This window comes from Thamnophis sirtalis, unplaced genomic scaffold, assembly GCF_051295495.1.
Source record: "Thamnophis sirtalis isolate CommonGarterSnake01/CBP01778 unplaced genomic scaffold, rThaSir2_p1.2 scaffold_9, whole genome shotgun sequence".
NCBI lineage: Eukaryota > Metazoa > Chordata > Lepidosauria > Squamata > Natricidae > Thamnophis > Thamnophis sirtalis.
The window spans coordinates 80,899,463-80,917,175 of NW_028261389.1; the positions used below are offsets into that span (position 1 = coordinate 80,899,463).

General features: G+C 47.6%; 1 protein-coding gene across 4 annotated transcripts in view; it reads right to left on the minus strand.

Annotated features, from left to right (window-relative positions):
• Nucleotides 1-2,440: 2,440 nt before the first annotated feature.
• The window catches only part of FRMD4A (FERM domain containing 4A), a 353,039-nt gene continuing 337,766 nt past the window's right edge, over nt 2,441-17,713 (minus strand). For 3 of the 4 annotated variants that reach the window (XM_087722412.1, XM_087722411.1, XM_087722409.1), the window contains exons 18-23: nt 16,671-16,727; nt 15,269-15,506; nt 14,533-14,694; nt 12,768-13,627; nt 6,737-6,836; nt 2,441-2,589 (exon numbers count right to left, since the gene is read on the minus strand). In XM_087722412.1, coding sequence (XP_087578538.1) covers nt 2,487-2,589; nt 6,737-6,836; nt 12,768-13,627; nt 14,533-14,694; nt 15,269-15,506; nt 16,671-16,727 — 1,520 coding nt within the window. In that variant the 3' untranslated portion in view covers nt 2,441-2,486. Of the gene's footprint in view, nt 2,590-5,545; nt 5,621-6,736; nt 6,837-12,767; nt 13,628-14,532; nt 14,695-15,268; nt 15,507-16,670; nt 16,728-17,713 lie in introns of all 4 variants that reach the window. The other variant, XM_087722410.1, reaches the window with a different exon arrangement.

Sequence of the window (17,713 nt, forward strand, 5' to 3'; positions counted from 1 at the left end):
AGTGGTGGGGCTCTGCCCCGTTTTATGACTTTCCCTGCCCCGTTTGTTAAGCGAATCATTGCAGTCGCCAAGCGAGTTAACTCGGTTGTTAAGTGGATTGAGCTTCCCCATTCTCACTTGGCTCGTCGGAAAGTCGCCGAAGGGGATCCCGTGACCTCCGGGGCCGTCATAAATATGAACCCGGTTGGCAAGCATCTGAATTTCGACCGTGCGGGGATCGTGAAGTGTGGAAAAAACAGTCATAAGCCTCTCTTTTTTTTTTCCCAGTGCGGTTGTAACCTCGGTCATTAAGCGAATTGTTGCAAATCGAGGACCAGCCTCACATTATCCAACCAGGTGCCTCTACTTTTTCTTCTGTTCGCCCTCTGCAACCTTGTCCCTTCCCTGATCCGTTTTCTTCAAGAGCGAGCCACTTTCAAGTTCCTTTTGATTTTCTTTTTTCCTGATTATTCCTCCTCGTTTACGAATGGAAGCTGTTGGTGGGCATTTTTATTTATTTGTTGTTTTTCTTTGGACTCTCTTGAATTTTTTGCTATTGCCAAACTGACGCACAAACACACACACACACACACACACAAAGAAAGGCAGGGACCTTGTTTGTCTGGCTGGCCATTAAAAAAAAAATCACAGTAGCACCATGGCGGAGACACGTGGCTTGCTGACTTCGAGAGCTGGCCAGATCAGGGGTGGCTAATGAAAGCGTATCCCCCCCTCTCCCCAAAAGACAGATTTTGGCTCTTGCTCATAATGCTCAAGACGAGCAGAGAGGGTGGTTTGTGGAGACGCCCGTGGGCTCCCGAAGATGCTCAGCCCGGGACCATGGAGGTGTCATCTGGGTTTTTAATAAAACCATCGAGGCTTTTTGGATGTCGGATGGCTTCCTAGATTCATAGAAATCACGGCTCGGGTGTCTGCTCCCTTGTTCTGTCTCAACAACTCCGTTTTTGGAATTCAAGGTGGGTGAAATAACATCGGACGGTTGATTTTAGGAACGGAGGGAAGGTCAATTTAGTTCGGCCCCATCATCTCTTGTTCGTGGAAGAAAAATCTCCCCCCCCAGGGGGGGAATCACAAACCGCTTTTCCTATGATTAGTAATAGGTAATATACTTTCTGAGACCACGTCCCTCATCTCCCGATCTACCTTCCCTTAATTCATCCCTTAATTTGAGATCTTCCCTTGTCTGAAGTTGGGTTTTGTTTTGATAACACTGAGCATTTGGGGGGGCATTTCCACTTCATTTGAGGACAGTTCTCCCAAGCCGTATCACAGTGTGCCCTTGCCATTTGCAAAAATTACTAAATTTCCCCTTCCTCATAACCTGGCCTGCCTCCCGGTTCTCCCAACTGGTTTCTCCCAACAGATTCTAGGCTTATATTCATCTTCTTTTAACCATCCCATAATAATCCCCTGCGGGGTGGAATCTAGGCCGCTGAATGGAACTAGCAGAGTGTTTTAATGGCCAGATGCCTTTCCTGTTGCCAGAGCGGAGTTTTGTTCAGCTGAGATATTCTTAGTGTGGCCAGAGAGAGAAATATCTGCCTCTACCCAGGATTGAACTCACAGCCTCCTGGTGGTGAGGCGAGAGCTCTGCCTCTAGGCCGCCGCACCACTCTTGTCTATTAATCAAGGTCATCATCTTTTTTTAACGACCCCATAATAATAATCCCTTGCGGGGCGGAGTCTGGGCAACCGAATGGCGCTAGCAGAATGTTTTAATGGCCAGATGCCTTTCCTGTCACCAATGCGGAGTTTTGTTCAGCAAATACGTTCCCTGATCTAAAATGGTTCCAAATTTGTTGGGCCTCAAAAGAGCATCACAAAGACTATTGCTGCTTCTTAAAAAAAAAACACCCCCATTTGAGAGAAAAGCAAGTCCTTCGGGCAAGTTAACAAAATCTTTCACCCTCTTCTCACTCGTCTCTGGAGACCAAGCAGAGATATTCTTAGTGTGGCCAGAGAGAGAAATATCTGCCTCTACCCAGGATCGAACTCACAGCCTCCTGGTGGTGAGGTGGCGTGGCCAGATCTCCTGCTTTCGAACCAAAAACGGGCGTTTTGCCATCCTTCTTCACGCCCGCTTTGCGTTTTACGTTTCAAAACGGGAATTTTCAATTTCACCGCTTCACGCCGGAATATATACGTTGTTGCGCGCTGAAGGGTAACCCAGGAAAGGTTTGGATGGGCCACACAGATTATCTCGCCTTGACACCCTCAGGGTGGGTGGGAGGAACGAGTGTGTGTGTGTGCAGAACCGGGGACTGAAGAATGGTGTGTGTGTGTGTGCGGGGGGGGGGGATTTGCCCTACGGAGACAATTGCTCCTTCGGGGATAACCGTCTTCACTTGTCCGGTGGCCAAAAGTGCTTTTCGCTTGAAGCTGGTGTGTCGGGCAGCTGGATAAGGCAAATGAAGAGGCAGTGAGGTGATTTTCTTCTTCGTTTTTACCCCCCCAAAAATGGCATGGATGCATCGGAACAGCTGAGGTCAGACTAGAGTCCCAGGCTTGGCTTTGTCCTGTCCGTACCACTGGACGTCAGAGAGCTCTGGATAGAGGGCAGAATCCAGGTAGCAGCTCTCGCTGTAGCTCCTGCGGGGAGATGGAAGTTTGCATTTAGTCCGCGTTGCATTACGGGTGGAACGACGGATCGCTCAGTGACTGTTCTGACCCACCTCCCCAAACACAACAAACCCCCTGTATTTAAATCAACTTTCCTTTCTTAGGAGTGCTGGCAACCCCCGTGTAAAAGTTTCTCTCTCACTAACGAGTCCTGGGTGGAAGGTGAATAATTATTTTGTCACATCTATTCATCTCCGCCCCCCCTGCCTTTTATCCCCAGAGCTAGGGTGGAGTTTCGCTAGCAGCGGTGGCTCTTCTGACCCGAGGACCGGCCCATAGATTTCCACTGCTCTCCTCTCCTCTGCCAAAATCTATTCATCTCCACCCCCTGCCTTTGATCCCCAGAGCTCAGGTGGGGCTTCTCCAGCAGCGGTGGCTCTTCTGTCCCAAGGACCGGCCCATAGATTTCCACTGCTCTCCTCTCCTCTGCCTCATCTATTCATCTCCGCCCCCTGCCTTTGATCCCCAGAGCTAGGGTGGAGTTTCGCTAGCAGCGGTGGCTCTTCTGACCCGAGGACCGGCCCATAGATTTCCACTGCTCTCCTCTCCTCTGCCAAAATCTATTCATCTCCGCCCCCTGCCTTTTATCCCCAGAGCTAGGGTGGGGCTTCACTAGCAGCGGTGGCTCTTCCATCCCAAAGACCGGCCCATAGATTTCCACTGCTCTCCTCTCCTCTGCCTTCTGCGCATCCCTGTGTCAGGCACTGGACCCAGTGTTCCTCCTCTTCCTCATCAGCCACCTCCAGACCTGGGAGCTGTTGACTCTCCATCTGAGGGCTGATGGATTGCCCAGTGTCCACCCCCCCTCTCTCTGACAGCTCTCAGGTTGCCCTGATCCTGACTCTGACTTCCATGCTTCCTCCTCCTCCTCCTCCTCCTCCTCCTCCTCCTCCTCCTCCTCCTCCTCCTCCTCCTCCTCCTCCTCCTCCTCCTCCTCTGATTCGGTTGCTGGAGGGGCCGAGGGCCGATAGATCACAACAGTGACCAAACTTACAATGGTTTCCTCCAAAGCTACTTACAACCCAGTTCTGAAATTCTGGTAACCGCTCTTCCCATCCCCTCCCCCCCCCAAAAAATAATGGGACCACATTTGGGGTGTTCAGCAACCGGCTCGCATTTATGACCGTTTGCAAAGTCCCTCTGACTACAATTTATGATGTTTTTGCTGGAAACCAGCGTTCATGTCTGGTTTTGAGCAAAGATGATAGCGAACGATTTCTTTAAAAGGGAAAAAAACCCAAGGAAGTCCAGTTGCCTCCTGAAAAAACACCTGTGGGACAACCTGGATGATGGAGAATCTCTACAGACTGTTTTTCCCTGAAGCAGGTGGACTTCTTACATTGTTTAGAAGGGTTCGCGTTTTCAACTCAAGTCTTAAGAACAAGCTAAGAAAGAGACACGGAGGAAAAAAAACCATATATGGAACGCTGGTACCCAAAGAGGGTGACAGATGTTGCACCCAGATCCCCCTCACACCTGGACACCGGTACCCCCCACTGGTGGAATGAGGTCTTGTTTGACTTGCCAGCCATTCATCTAGGAAACCCCTTCGGAAAAATCTGGTTCCTCTTTTTCCCTCCACCTTATTTCCTCTTCTCTAAATAAAGACACATTCAGCCTTTGGGAGAAGATGGTTGTGACCAAGGGAAGAGAATATTGGTAGCTCGTGGTTGGACCCGTGTGGTCCTCGGTGCTCTCCGTGCTTGAGGGCGGGGAGGTGTGTCTTCTTGCAGAAATTTCATGACCCAACTAGGGAACATCATCAGCGCTACCATGAATGACATTGACCTAGCTTTGAAGTGAAACTCCTGCGAGGAAACTGCCAAGCTGGGAGGAGCACCAGAAGTTGCAAAAGCCAAGAGTTGACGGACACACCAACAAGGAATGGAAAGCAAGGACGGAGAGAGGCAGCAAGGAGAAATTCATGCACGTCAAGGGTGGAACATGCAATTTACGAGTGCTTTTTTCCACAGGTGGTTTGGTTCACTTCCACCTGGCTTGTTGGGCATTGAGTTAGAGCAGTGGTTCCCAAACTTGGCAACTTTAAGACTTGTGGACTTCAACTCCCAGAATTCTCCAGCCAGCTCTGCAGAATTCTGGGAGTTGAAGTCCACAAGTCTTAAAGTTGCCAAGTTTGGGAACCACTGTGTTAGAGCAAATCTAGAGGATTCTCTTTTCACTTCTCTTGCTCCTCCGTTACACTGAACATTTCGCCCACTACATTTCTTCCTGCTACTCTTAAGTGACCGTTGTGGCACCAGGGGGAAACTTATGCCGCACACTTCCTGCTGTTTACTCGGGATAAGAGAAGGAAATTGTGATTTCTCTGCACCGGAGTCAAGATTGACTAAATCGTTGTGCTCTTAGTACAGTTCAATATTCTGGACTATGAAGGTGACCAGACTTTGCTCATTACTTTAAGCTCCTGCTTTCTTGCGTTGCAATCTCTAATCCAGTTTCTCAACCTTGGATATTTAAAGAGGTGTGGACTTCAACTTCCATAATTCCCCAGCCAGCACAGGTGGATTTCATTTCCCATAATTCTCTAGCCCGGCATTGTGGGACCAATTTCCATAATTCTCCAGCCAGCTTGAGTGAATTTCATCTCCCATAATTCTCTAGCCGGCATTGGGTGGACTTCAACTCCCAGAATTCTCCATCCACCGTGGATGAACTTCGCTTCCCATAACTCCCCGGCATCCCATGAATTCTGGGACTTGAAGTCCACCCATCTTCAACTTGCCAAAGTTAAGAAATTCTGCTCTGGGGTCCAAATCCCTACATTGTTTTGAGGTCCTTTTCTCCCACCCGAGAGAAATAGTGGAAAGCTCGAGACACAAAAGAACGACAGGGACAACAGAGCGGGAACGAAATCTGGGTTCAGAGTAGGGGGGGGGGAACAAAACAGCCCAAACTCTCACTATACCTCTAATCATCATCAGTACTCGGCTGAGTTGGAGACTGAGACTCATCCATAGTGGGTGAGTTGCCTCTGGCATCTCTGAACGAAGCGGAACCAAAGCAGAAAGAGAGAGAGAGAGAGAGAGAGAGAGAGAGAGAGAGAGAAAGGAAGGGGGAGAAGAAAGAGCAGAATCAGCCATGTTAAAAGGAAAGCAGGGACACACAACTTTGCAAAGAGCTAAATTCAACACCCGTCGTGGGAGGAGTTAGGGAATCATTTCAGGAAGACAAAAGGGAGTTAGTGACGGAGGGAAATTTGCTTAGAGACAGTTCGGGACGCTGGAAGTTGCACGGGAAGAATTGGGGAAGGGCGTAAGGAACATCTTATCTTCTCCTTTTTAAGAGGTCAGATATTTCTGAGGGTTTTTTCCCCTCCCCAAGGGGTGCAAAATCACGTATTATTATTTGATTATTATTTTTTTTAGCAACCAGCTGCAAATATAACCCAGATCAAGCGCTGGAAAAGTTCACGCACAGATTCCTTCTCTAGAAATCTTTGCGCGTGAGCTGGATCGCAGCATTCAGAAAACTGGATCCCCCCCTTTGGAAAACTCCCAGCAAAATGTATATCACCGATTTTAAAAACTCGGGCAATCCCCTTTCCTTTCTGGGAACGCCTGAGATTTATGGCCCAAGCAGCCTCTGTACCACGTGCAAAATATCCCCGTCGGCTTCCAAGCGTCACCGTGGGTCTACATCTCTGCCTGACACAACCGCACTGTGGTTGTTGTGGGGACAATCAGGGAAGCTCATGTAAATGGGAATTGGAACATTATTTTGGTGGATTTCATTTTCCCCCTTTCTTCTTTTGCAATTATTTGGAGACGCCAGATGTTAATTCAGAGAGTGCACCGTGGAAGAATTAAAAAAAAATATTGCAAAGGAGTGCGTAGTCTACACCGGACTTTCTCAACCTGTGGTCCGTGGACTCCTGTGTGTGTGTGTGTGTGTGTGTACAATTTTGTTGCAGGGTCGCAACAAATGTTGTGATTTAACTCTTAAGTCTTGGGGAGGGTTGGTGGTTATTTAAAGGGGGACCCTGGTGAAGAAAAGGTTGAGCTCCATTGGCCCAGACGTGATCTCAACAGGTGGGCTTACAGGGGGAATCCGTGCCTGGCCCTTGTCCCCCCCCTTTCCCAAGGGACCCAAAACTCACCCAGTTTGCCAAGCTAAGATGTGGTGTGGACAGCTGGGGGTCAGCGACCCACAATCACTAGGGGTGGTGGTTGAAGTCCTCGGATGGTGAGGTAAGGCAGCTGGAAAAACAAGGGAGACATCAAGTTGAGGTTCTCCTGTTTGTGAAAGAAGGACCTGTTGGCTGGATTCTAAATATGAAGTGACCCATGGCAAGTTCCCTTTCTTTCTTTCTTTCTTTCTTTCTTTCTTTCTTTCTTTCTTTCTTTCTTTCTTTCTTTCTTTCTTTTCTTTCTTTCTCTCCCTCCCTTCCTTCCTTTCCTTCCTTCCTTCCTTCCTTCCTTCCTTCCTTCCTTCCTTCCTTCTTTCTTTCTTTCTTTCTTTCTTCCTCCCTCCTCCTTCCTTCCTTCCTTCTTCTTTCTTTCTTTCTTTCTTTCTTTCTTTCTTTCCTTCCTTCCTCTCTCTCCCTCTTTCTTTCTTTCTTTCTTTCCTTTCTTTTTCCTCTCTCCTTCCCTCTCTCGCTCTTTCCTTCCTTTCTCTTTCTTTTCCCTCTCTCTCTCCCTCTCTGTCTTCCTTCCTTCCTTCTTTCTCTCCCTCCCTCTTCTTCCCTCCCTCTCTCTCTTTTCCTTCCTTCTTTCCTTCCTTCCTTCCTTCCTCCCTCCCTCCTTCTCTCTCTCTCTTTCAACTCAACAGCCAGTTCCAACCTCCTTTTTTTATTTACAGATAGTTCCTCTATTTACAACAGCCCATTTAGTGACCGTTTGACGTTACAACGCCACTGAAAAGAGTGACTTATGCCAAGGACTAACTGTATGTATTTATTCGTTAAATCTGTTCGCCCGCCTACCTCGCCTTCCTCTAGATGTTTAACAATAACGCAAAGGAAGGAAAACGAAACATTTGTGTAAACGGAAGTAAAACAATAGAAGAGTAAAGTAGACAATGACAAATGAACACAAGGAAAATCAATATCAATATGAGAACCAGAAAGGTGGGTGGGTGTGGAACATATCAAGGGGGTTGCAGGAATTGGGTTTAATGAAAAGAAGGACCAGGGGAGACATGACAGCAGTCTTCCAATATCTCAGGGGTTGCCCCCAAAGAAGAGGGAGTCAAGCTATTCTCCAAAGCACCTGAAGGCAGAACAAGAAGCAATGGGTGGAAACTAATCAAGGAGAGATCCTTCCTTCTCTCCTCCCTTCCTTCTCTCCTTCCTTCCCTCCTCCTCTCCTTCTCTCCTTGCTTCCTCCCTCCCTCCCTTTCTTCTCTGCTTCCTTCCTTCCCACCTTCCTTCCTTTCTTCCTTCTCTCCTTCCTTCTTTCCTTCCTTCCCACCTTCCTTCCTTCCTGTATCTCAGGGGTTGCCCCAAAGAAGAGGGAGTCAAACTATTCTCCAAGGCACCTGAGGGCAGAACAAGAAGCAACGGGTGGAAACTAATCAAGCAGAGAAGCAACCTAGAACTAAGGAGAAATTTCCTAATAGTGAGGACAATTAACCAGTGGAACTGCTTGCCTCCAGAAGTTGTGGGTGCTCCATCGGTGGAGGTTTTTAAGAGGAGGTTGGACAGCCACTTGTCTGAAATGGTAGAGGGTCTCCTGCTTGAGCAGGGGGTTGGACTAGAAGACCTCCAAGGTCCCTTCCAGCTCTATTCTGATTGATTGATTGGGGGTGGGTGGGAGTAGAGTTTTCCTGCCTGCATTCCTGTCCATGCCCTCAAGGACAGTGAAAAGAGTTGAGGCGGCAGTTGTGGCTGTGATCGGAGTCTTGCATTGCAAAACGGGGGGGGGGGGGCTTTGATTATGTGATCCCTGTGGTCTTCTCGGCCTCTCTCTGCATCTGCTCAATTTTAATTAAACGGGCCGAATTTCTCACGAAAGCGGCTTATTTTTAGCAGGGAGCAATATCTCCGACGGCTCCGACTCCAGACAGCTGAGACAATATGAAAACTCTTCAGCAGAGCCAGGCTGTCTGGGGTTGGAATCCGATGGGTTCGCGACGGGCATAACTAAATGTTTCATGAACGGCAAGAGGCACCAGCCGGGCCGTGCGTTCTGCAATTAGTAGAGCATAATCTCACCAGCAAAAAAAATAAAATAAAAATGGACTTTTAGAAGCTCTTGACAAGCAAAAAAGCTTGTTTGCCTTCTGGGCAAACGAAGCATTAAAAAACTCTTATGTAAAGCAGCGAGAGTTTCGCCGGATTGATCAATCACACAAATCGGGTTGTCGGTCTCAATAAAAGTCACAAAAGTTCATATTTCATTTCTGCAAGTCCTTCAGCGACGCAGACCTTCCAAATCAAATGCTGTTATGGTTAATGATCCTATACCAGAGGTGGGATTCAATGTTTTTTTTACTACTGTGGGAGTGGCTTGATGGGCGTGGCATGGCTTGGTGGGTGTGGCTTGGTGGGCGTGGCAGGGGAAGGATACTGCGAAATCCCCATTTCCTCCACGATCAGCTGGGACTCAGGGGGCGGGGCAGAGGATAGATGCAGGCGGGGCCAGTCAGAGGCGGTATTTATCGGTTAGCAATAGCAATAGCAGTTAGACTTATATACCGCTTCGTAGGGCTTTCAGCCCTCTCTAAGCGGTTTGCAGAGTCAGCATATCGCCCCCACAGTCTGGGTCCTCATTTCACCCAGATAGATAGATAGATAGATAGATAGATAGATAGATAGATAGATAGATAGATAGATAGATAGATAGATAGATAGATAGATAGATAGATAGATATAGAGAGAGGGAGAGATAGATATAGATAGATATAGATAGATATAGATAGATAGATAGATAGATAGATGATAGATAGATAGATAGATATAGAGAGAGGGAGAGATAGATATAGAGAGAGGGAGGGAGGGAGAGATAGATATAGATAGATATAGATAAGATAGATAGATAGATAGATAGATAGATAGATAGCAATAGCAGTTAGACTTATATACCGCTTCATAGGGCTTTCAGCCCTCTCTAAGCGGTTTACAGAGTCAGCATATCGCCCCCACAGTCTGGGTCCTCATTTCACCCAGATAGATAGATAGATAGATAGATAGATAGATAGATAGATAGATAGATAGATATAGAGAGAGGGAGAGATAGATATAGATAGATATAGATAGATAGATAGATAGATAGATAGATAGATAGATAGATAGATAGATAGATAGATAGATATAGAGAGAGGGAGGGAGGGAGAGATAGATATAGATAGATATAGATAAGATAGATAGATAGATAGATAGCAATAGCAGTTAGACTTATATACCGCTTCATAGGGCTTTCAGCCCTCTCTAAGCGGTTTACAGAGTCAGCATATCGCCCCCACAGTCTGGGTCCTCATTTCACCCACCTCGGAAGGATGGAAGGCTGAGTCAACCTTGAGCCGGTGAGATTAGAACCGCCGAACTGCAGATAACAGTCAGCTGAAGTGGCCTGCAGTACTGCACCCTAACCACTGCACCACCTTGGTTCTCCGAACTACTCAAAATTTCCGCTACCGATTCTCCAGAACTGCTCAGAACCTGCTGAATTTCCACTTCCGTCCTATATGTTTTGAGTGTAGGTAGGCAGGTCGCGCCAGGCGGGGGGTTCGATTAATGCGATATTTGAATTTGTGCAAAATTGTGAAACCGATACCGAGTGGTGCAGTGGCCTAGAGGTGGAGCTCTCGCCTCATAATCAGAAGTTCAATCCTAGGTAGAGGGAGATATTTCTTCCTCTGGGCACAATGAGACTTCATCTGCTAAACAAAAACTCTGTTCTGGCGACAGGAAGGGCATCTGGCCAGTAAAACTCTCTGCTACTTGCATTCAATTGCCCAGACTCCCCCCTGCAAGGGATTATTGAGACATTAAATGAAGATGATGATGTTAAATCCATACCGGGGCATAGTTAATGCAAGCCAAAATTTACTTAATGCAAGGCTAGTATGTGTGTTATTGAGGGTAATGGATGTGCAGTTGTGGTTGTTGTTTTAGACCAGTGTTTCTCAACCTTGGCAACTTGAAGATGTCTGGACTTCAACTCCCAGAATTCCCCAGCCAGCGAATGCTGGCTGGGGAATTCTGGGAGTTGAAGTCCAGACATCTTCAAGTTGCCAAGGTTGAGAAACACTGTTTTAGACACTTCATCTGCACCAAATGGAGAAAAAGGAAAAATCTGTCAGAGCAGAAAGTCAACATGGTTTTGCAACCATCTTACTTACTGCAGTGATTCACTTAACAACTGTGACTAGAAAAGTCATATAATAGGGGGGTAAAATTCACTTAACGGCTGTCTCATTTAGCAGCGGAAATTGTAGGCTTTTCAGGCTGCCTGTACTCCCAGTGTGGTCTTACTAAAGCTTTGTAAAGCCGTACCAACACTTCACGTGATCGTGATTCTGTCCTTCCGTTAACGCAGCCTGGAACTCCAGACATTCTACATGCACGTGGACTAATTCCCACATTTAATGTGGACATTTTCGGCTTTTATTTATTTATTTATGTTTTACTCCCTCCTCATTCCTTCCACCCCAGCTGGGGTGCTGAGTCTCTAATTGGCTGTGTAAATAAAAGACTGGATATGTAAGTATTAACCAAACGTAATTATTAGCTAAGATGCTGTTTGTGTTGGGGGGAATCGCGCGGTGGGTGACTTTCAAACAGCTTTCAAGTCCTTACACATTTGAGAAACTGTTAATTACAGCGGTGGCACCAATCCTTAATCTACTTCTAGCTTTAAATCACCGCTCTAAGCACTTAGTTTCTTATCTAAATAACGCTCTGAGTGGGCATGTCATCTACATGATATACGATGATTTGTGTAGGAGCCGAGGCTGAGGCAGAATAGTTTATTTGAGATCAGAATGAAAATCAGAATTCGAAGTCGCTCGGCCTCTGCCTTGACGTTTGAGCCAAGGAGTAACCTCTTTGTAGGGACTCGCTGCTTGCTTCCCGCAGGCTCATTCTGCTTTACACCGAAGGCAGACAAGTAACTCCTCGTTATCAAGGGCATGGCCGTCCCAAAGGTGCTTTTTTCAAGAGGCAACTGGACTTTCTTGTTCTTTTGCTTGAAAAGGTTTCACTTCTCATCCAAGAAGCTTCTTCAGTTCCAACTGAATGGTGGAGAAGGGAAGGATTTAGTATATTCCTTGCCCTGATCTGGTCGTTAGCATTCCATGGATCAGAGGATCGCGAGGGATAAACTAAATCCTTCCGTTCTCCGCCATTCAGTCAGAACTGAAGAAGCTTCTTGGATGAGAAGTGAAACCTTTTCAAAGGAAAACAAAAGACCCCCCAAGAAAGTCCAGTTGCCTTTTGGGAAAGCAGCTTTGGCAGTTTGGTTGATCGGGAATCTCCACAGAGTTTACTTTTTATGTTACATTGTGTGGTGGAATCGTTGGCTAAAGGAGAGAAGGGAGTAAAGAGATGTGCCAATATGGAGTCACTCTGTGGGAGGAATGACATAAGGCAGTCTAGGGAGGCCCTTATCTGGTGAGATTCTTGTAAAAGAAGCGATCGACAATAAAGAAATTACTTCGGCCTATTTACCGAGTTGTTCTGGTATGTTTAATTTAATAGCTGGAATAGTAAAGTGTACAATGGGCCAGAACACACCGTCAGAGTTGATTGGTTGGAGAGTGCGGGCTCCTGCCTGAGGCAGTCTACGTTATGATTGGTTGCAGGAAGACTCAACACTGTCGTGAGGTAAATTGTGAGGTAAATCAAAGAACAGCTTACAGAGCATACGTTAAGAAAAAAGGTGGGAAAAAAGGGGGAGTCCCTTTCCCCCCCCGCCCTTTTTCCTTCTTTGTGTGCCCTGTACAGTGCTCTGTGATTTACCTCACGATTTACCTTGTGTTGGAGTGATGTGCCTGACTACGCTAATATAGATGTTAAATATATTTATTTATATAAACTACAAGTTCGTATCAGTGTCTATGACTTCATTTTTGGCCAACTGCTGCACAATTCCCTGACGTTATGTCTCCCTGCCCCGTCAGAGAGACCCGGGATTTATTCATTCAACCTGGTTTAAATGCCACCTGGGCCCAGAATTTCTCCCTCTTACCTGACGTTGCTTTGCACATGGGAGGCATCCTGGTTACCTTACTGTGCGCCACGAAGGTGCTTTGAGAGGAGCTACTGTATTGGGAGCTGCTGTCCGACGAAGTGGAGCTTGTGTGCGACAACCGGCTGTGGTCTTTGTGGGGGGCTGTGGAGCGCTGGTACCATAGTCTGAGCTCATCCGAGACCCCAGCCCTCCCCGATCCCTTTTCATGTCCGTCTCTACCCAACGAAGGAGTCCTTATGATCTGAGACCGGGAAGGCGTCAACCGGATGGAGTCCACTTCGTCTCCGTGCCAGTTCTCCTTAAACATGCCCCCCGCCGTGTACGAATTGGACGTTTTAAACTGTGCTTTCACGCTGTAGTGTCCCTCCTGGTCGTTTTCGAGGCTGCGCACCACCACTGGCGTCGAGCTCCCTTCGATGTACAGCGGGTATTCTTTGATCCTGTACTGGGAGGAAGGCTGGCTTTGGCTGTGCAGGTAGACGCCGTGATGGCCGTTCCCGTTCCCAGCAGCCAGGTTGGGCATACTTCCCGAATTGGAGCAGACGAGATTTCCGGCCGACTTGTGCCGCTGCCTCTGGCGCTCGCGAGCTTTGGAGGGAGAGTCCTCCGCCAGGGTGGAATAATTTGCATTCATCTGAGCCGGGTAGTAATGCTCGGAGCTGGAGTGGCTCGTACAGGAGGAGCAGTCATCCATGGGGTCCGACCCATTACTGCTACGAGTCCTTGGGGTGTAGAAGTCAGGGCTCCCCGTCTCGTTTTCCGAGCCGAGAAGCTTCCCTTGTGACTCTAAACTAGAACTCCGGTGTCTAAAGTGCTGAACTAAACAATGCAGTCTCGTAGGGCTAATGTCCACCGATCTGTAAGGCCAGAGAAACAGAAAGGCGGAAAACAAATTAAGATTTTAAACATCGCTACAAAGGGATTTCTCTCGGTGGAAATTGGCCTTTGGGGTAATTACAGCATATAGCAATAGACTTATACACCGCTTCACAGAGCTTCACAGCCCTCTCTAAGCGGTTTGCAGAGTCAGCCTCTTGCCCTCCAACAATCTGGGTCCTCATTTCACCCACCTCAGAAGGACGGAAGGCTTGAGCCGGTCAGGATCGAACTCCTGGCAGTCAGCAGAGTTGGCCTGCAATACTGCAGTCTAATCACTGTGCAACACCACTAGAGAGCCGAGGTGGTGCAGTGGTTAAATGCAGCACTGCAGGCTACTTCAGCTGACTGCAGTTCTGCAGTTCGGCTGTTCTAATCTCACCTGCTCAGGGTTGACTCAGCCTTCCATCCTTCCGAGGTGGGTAAAATGAGGACCCGGATTGTTGTTGGGGGCAATTTGCTGACTCTGTAAACCACTTAGAGAGGGCTGAAAGCCCTATGAAGCGGTATATAAGTTTAACTGCTATTACTATTGCTACTTCCTTAGCACTTAGCACTTAAGACTAACACACCACCTCGCAGCCCTCTCTAAGCTGTTTACAAAGTCAGCCTCTTGCCCCCTACAATCTGGGTCCTCATTTTATAGACCTTGGAAGTATGGAAGGCTGAGTCAACCTTGAGCCAGTCAGGATCGAACTCCTGGCCATTGGCAGAATTAGCCTGCAATGCTACATTCTCACCACTGCGCCACCACGGCTCTGGATGGAAACAACCCACGTTGATGTCAAAGCATTTCAAGTACAACTTCTCCGTTTCTATGAACCTGGATTAAAAGAGTTTATGCCGGAAGACCAACAGAAGAGGAGGAAGAGAGGGGAGCACTCACCTGGTGGAATGGACATAATGGGGACTGCGCACACGTAGATCCGGTGTCGACGGCATGCTGGATTGGGTGTTCCAATGGGGAAGATTCCTCACTGGACTGTTCTGAAGAGAGTTACTTCCTCCACCTTCCACACAACTTCCGGTGCTGGGAAACCGCTTGTGACTAATGCAAACGAAAGACAACGAAGAATTCAAAACACCCTCTTTTATTTTACATACGACGCTAAATGGACACAATCTCTACTTATGCAGATGGAACACCCTTCCGGTAAAAAGGTAAAGGCTCCCCTCACACATACGTGCTAGTCGTTCCCGACTCTAGGGGGCGGTGCTCATCTCCGTTTCAAAGCCAAAGAGCCAGCGCTGTCGGAAGACATCTCCGTGGTCATGTGGCCGGCATGACTCAACGCCGAAGGCGCACGGAACGCTGTTCCTTTCCCACCAAAGGTGGTCCCTATTTCTCTACTTGCATTTTTTTACTTGCTTTCGAACTGCTAGGTTGGCAGAAGCTGGGACAAGGAACGGGAGCTCACTCCGTTACGCAGCGCTAGGGATTCGAACCGCCAAACTGCCAACCTTTCTGATCGAAAAGCTCAGCATCTTAGCTGTGCCACCGCGTCCCGCAACCTTCAGATAGACAGTAGCACGACCCTGGAATGCTTTATTTCTACCAAAACATTACTATAAAGTCCTCCAATGATTGATGGAAGGCCCGCCTCTTCCTGCTCTGGACTCACCTGGAATGGCTGTGAGAAGAACGCTTCTTCACCTTCTCGTAAGGTTCGTCCAAGGAAGACTCGGTCCACATCTTGGGCTTAATGGGGGATTTGTCGTAGTCATTCCTGTGGTAGTGCATTTGCCGGAGACCCTCCAGGGACTGTGGAGGGGGAGGCCTGTTGTGCAAGGGTGGCCGAGGAGGGAGCCCTTTGTGAGGTGATTGTAAGGGGGATATCGTGCTGGTAACCGGGCAGTCTTCTGGAATGGAAGGAGAAGCAGCGTCAGGCACGAAGGATCAATCAAACTGACAGAGAAATCTTCTCAACTAGCAGTCAGCATCTCTGTATTTTTCGGACTGTGACGCACTTCCCTATCCCCCCAAAAGAGGGTGAAAATTTGGGTGAGTCTTATACACCGAATGTAGCCAAAAACACGAGGCCCGGAGGAGGCGATGGTCTGCGGCCATCCCTGCGGCCTGGAACAGCTGATTGTTGGTATTCCGGGAGGCCGGTCCACCCGCCAATCAGCTGCTCGTGCTGAATCAGGCTGCAATAATGAGCTGAAGCTGACCGGGCTGTTCTCTATTTGCTGCAAGGACGTGTCAGATTTTGCAGCAGCCATCACATTCAGAAAGCACAGCACAAGTAACCGATTCAGCAGGGTTCAATAACTTCTCTTGATATGTAATGTAACTCATGAAGTAAATATACAATACCAAAAGCAGGTTTTCCAACGTGGTAGTTCAGCAGAAGAGAGAAGTTTCACTTTCACTTTTAGTTTCAGATACCAGCACAGCATGCAGCTTTAGTACAAAACAAGCCACGCCCAGGGTCCTTGCTGTCTCCTTCCTTGTTGCTCACACAACAAATACTGCTTGTTTCCAAACAGCCCTCAACTCTCTCACACACTGACAGGACGCTAGCCAGGTGCATGCCATGGATGCTGGTAGGCAGAGGAAGCACTTTTTTATTATTATTTTCCTCCTCCAAAACTAAGGTGCATCTTATACTCCGCTGCGTCTTATTGTCCGAAGAATACAGTAGTTAGAGTTAGACAATGGCCAATAGTACTCAAAGGGAATTGGGTTTACTTTGCTTGCAGCTACGTAAGGATTTTAGACTGATGCCTCTATGATAGAAGATCTGCAGATAAGCTCCTGCTCTCACTTCCTATAACCCAACTCAAGATATAGATCACACGAAAATGGGTGAGACAGTTAGATCATTGGAGATTTTCCAGTGTCCTTCCCCTGGAGTGGGGTGGGAATGGAGATTTTACAGTATCCTTCCCCCGCCATGCCCACCAAGCCACACCCATAGAACCGGTAGTAACAATTTTTGAGTCTCACCACTGATTCTTATCACTCACCACTGATTCTTATCAAATGCAAAAGATAATAAGGCTCCACAATTTTTTACATACCGTCTTCCAGAACAAGAGCATCGGAGAGGGAGCTATCTTCGCTGGCAATGTTCCCATCTAGGAAGACAAGAGACCACAGAGAAGATCCCGTCAACAAGGAAGTGGAGTCGGCGTTGATAGCCCAAAAGTCAGATAATGAAAGACGCGCTATCTTCCTTCGGACCCATCCCATTAGCTGAAGGATGGGTGTCCTCTGGCTTTTGCTGTACTATAACTCCCAACTACCCTAGCAAGTCTTGCCAGTGGCCAGGGACTCTAGAGGATGTGGGACAGCAAAGATGAAAGGCCACCTATTTCCCCAAGGTTTCTCCACCATCCTGTTTCTCATCTACAAACATTTCCAGAAAATTCAGGCAGGACATGGAGATGATACTTTGACTACTACCCCTAAACAATGAAATTCATTGATGATAAATAGCCTCTGATAGGCCTATTTATCATCAACTAGCTGATAACCCAGTATTTACTTATAGGGGGAAAAAATTCCGAACCAAACCTAATTTCTAATGTTGGATTTCCCCCGCTTACCAGACGGTGCCCCCTTGTGGAGTACTGTGACAACTCCACTGTGCTGCACAGTAAAAGCCACTTTATGGCAGTACAGTAGAAGCCGTTCACAGCTGAACCTTTTTTCCCCACTTCTTAAAGCATTTTTTTTACTACCGATTCTGGCAAATAGGTAGTAATAAATGCTTTAAAAATAAAAAAAAGTTGGCCAGGCCCACCCAGTCACATGAAACCCCCACCACCACCAAGCCACGTCCACCGAGCCCAGAGAACTGGTGGCAAAAATTTTCACATTTCACCACTGCTGCAAACCCATAAAAAAAGACAGACTTGCAATCCGTAATTGCATTCGAGCCCTGCTTCCTATAGTCATTTCCTGAATTTAATACCCATGTGGCTAGTTGCAGAGGGGTTGAAGAGGTGCTGGGCCATGAACCTGAGATAGTCATCTGGTAGGCTTCCTTAACTCCTACTTTTGAGAATCTCCAGATAGGAGGTTTCTCCATTATTTCGTCAAGCGGCCTGAAAGGGTTTCC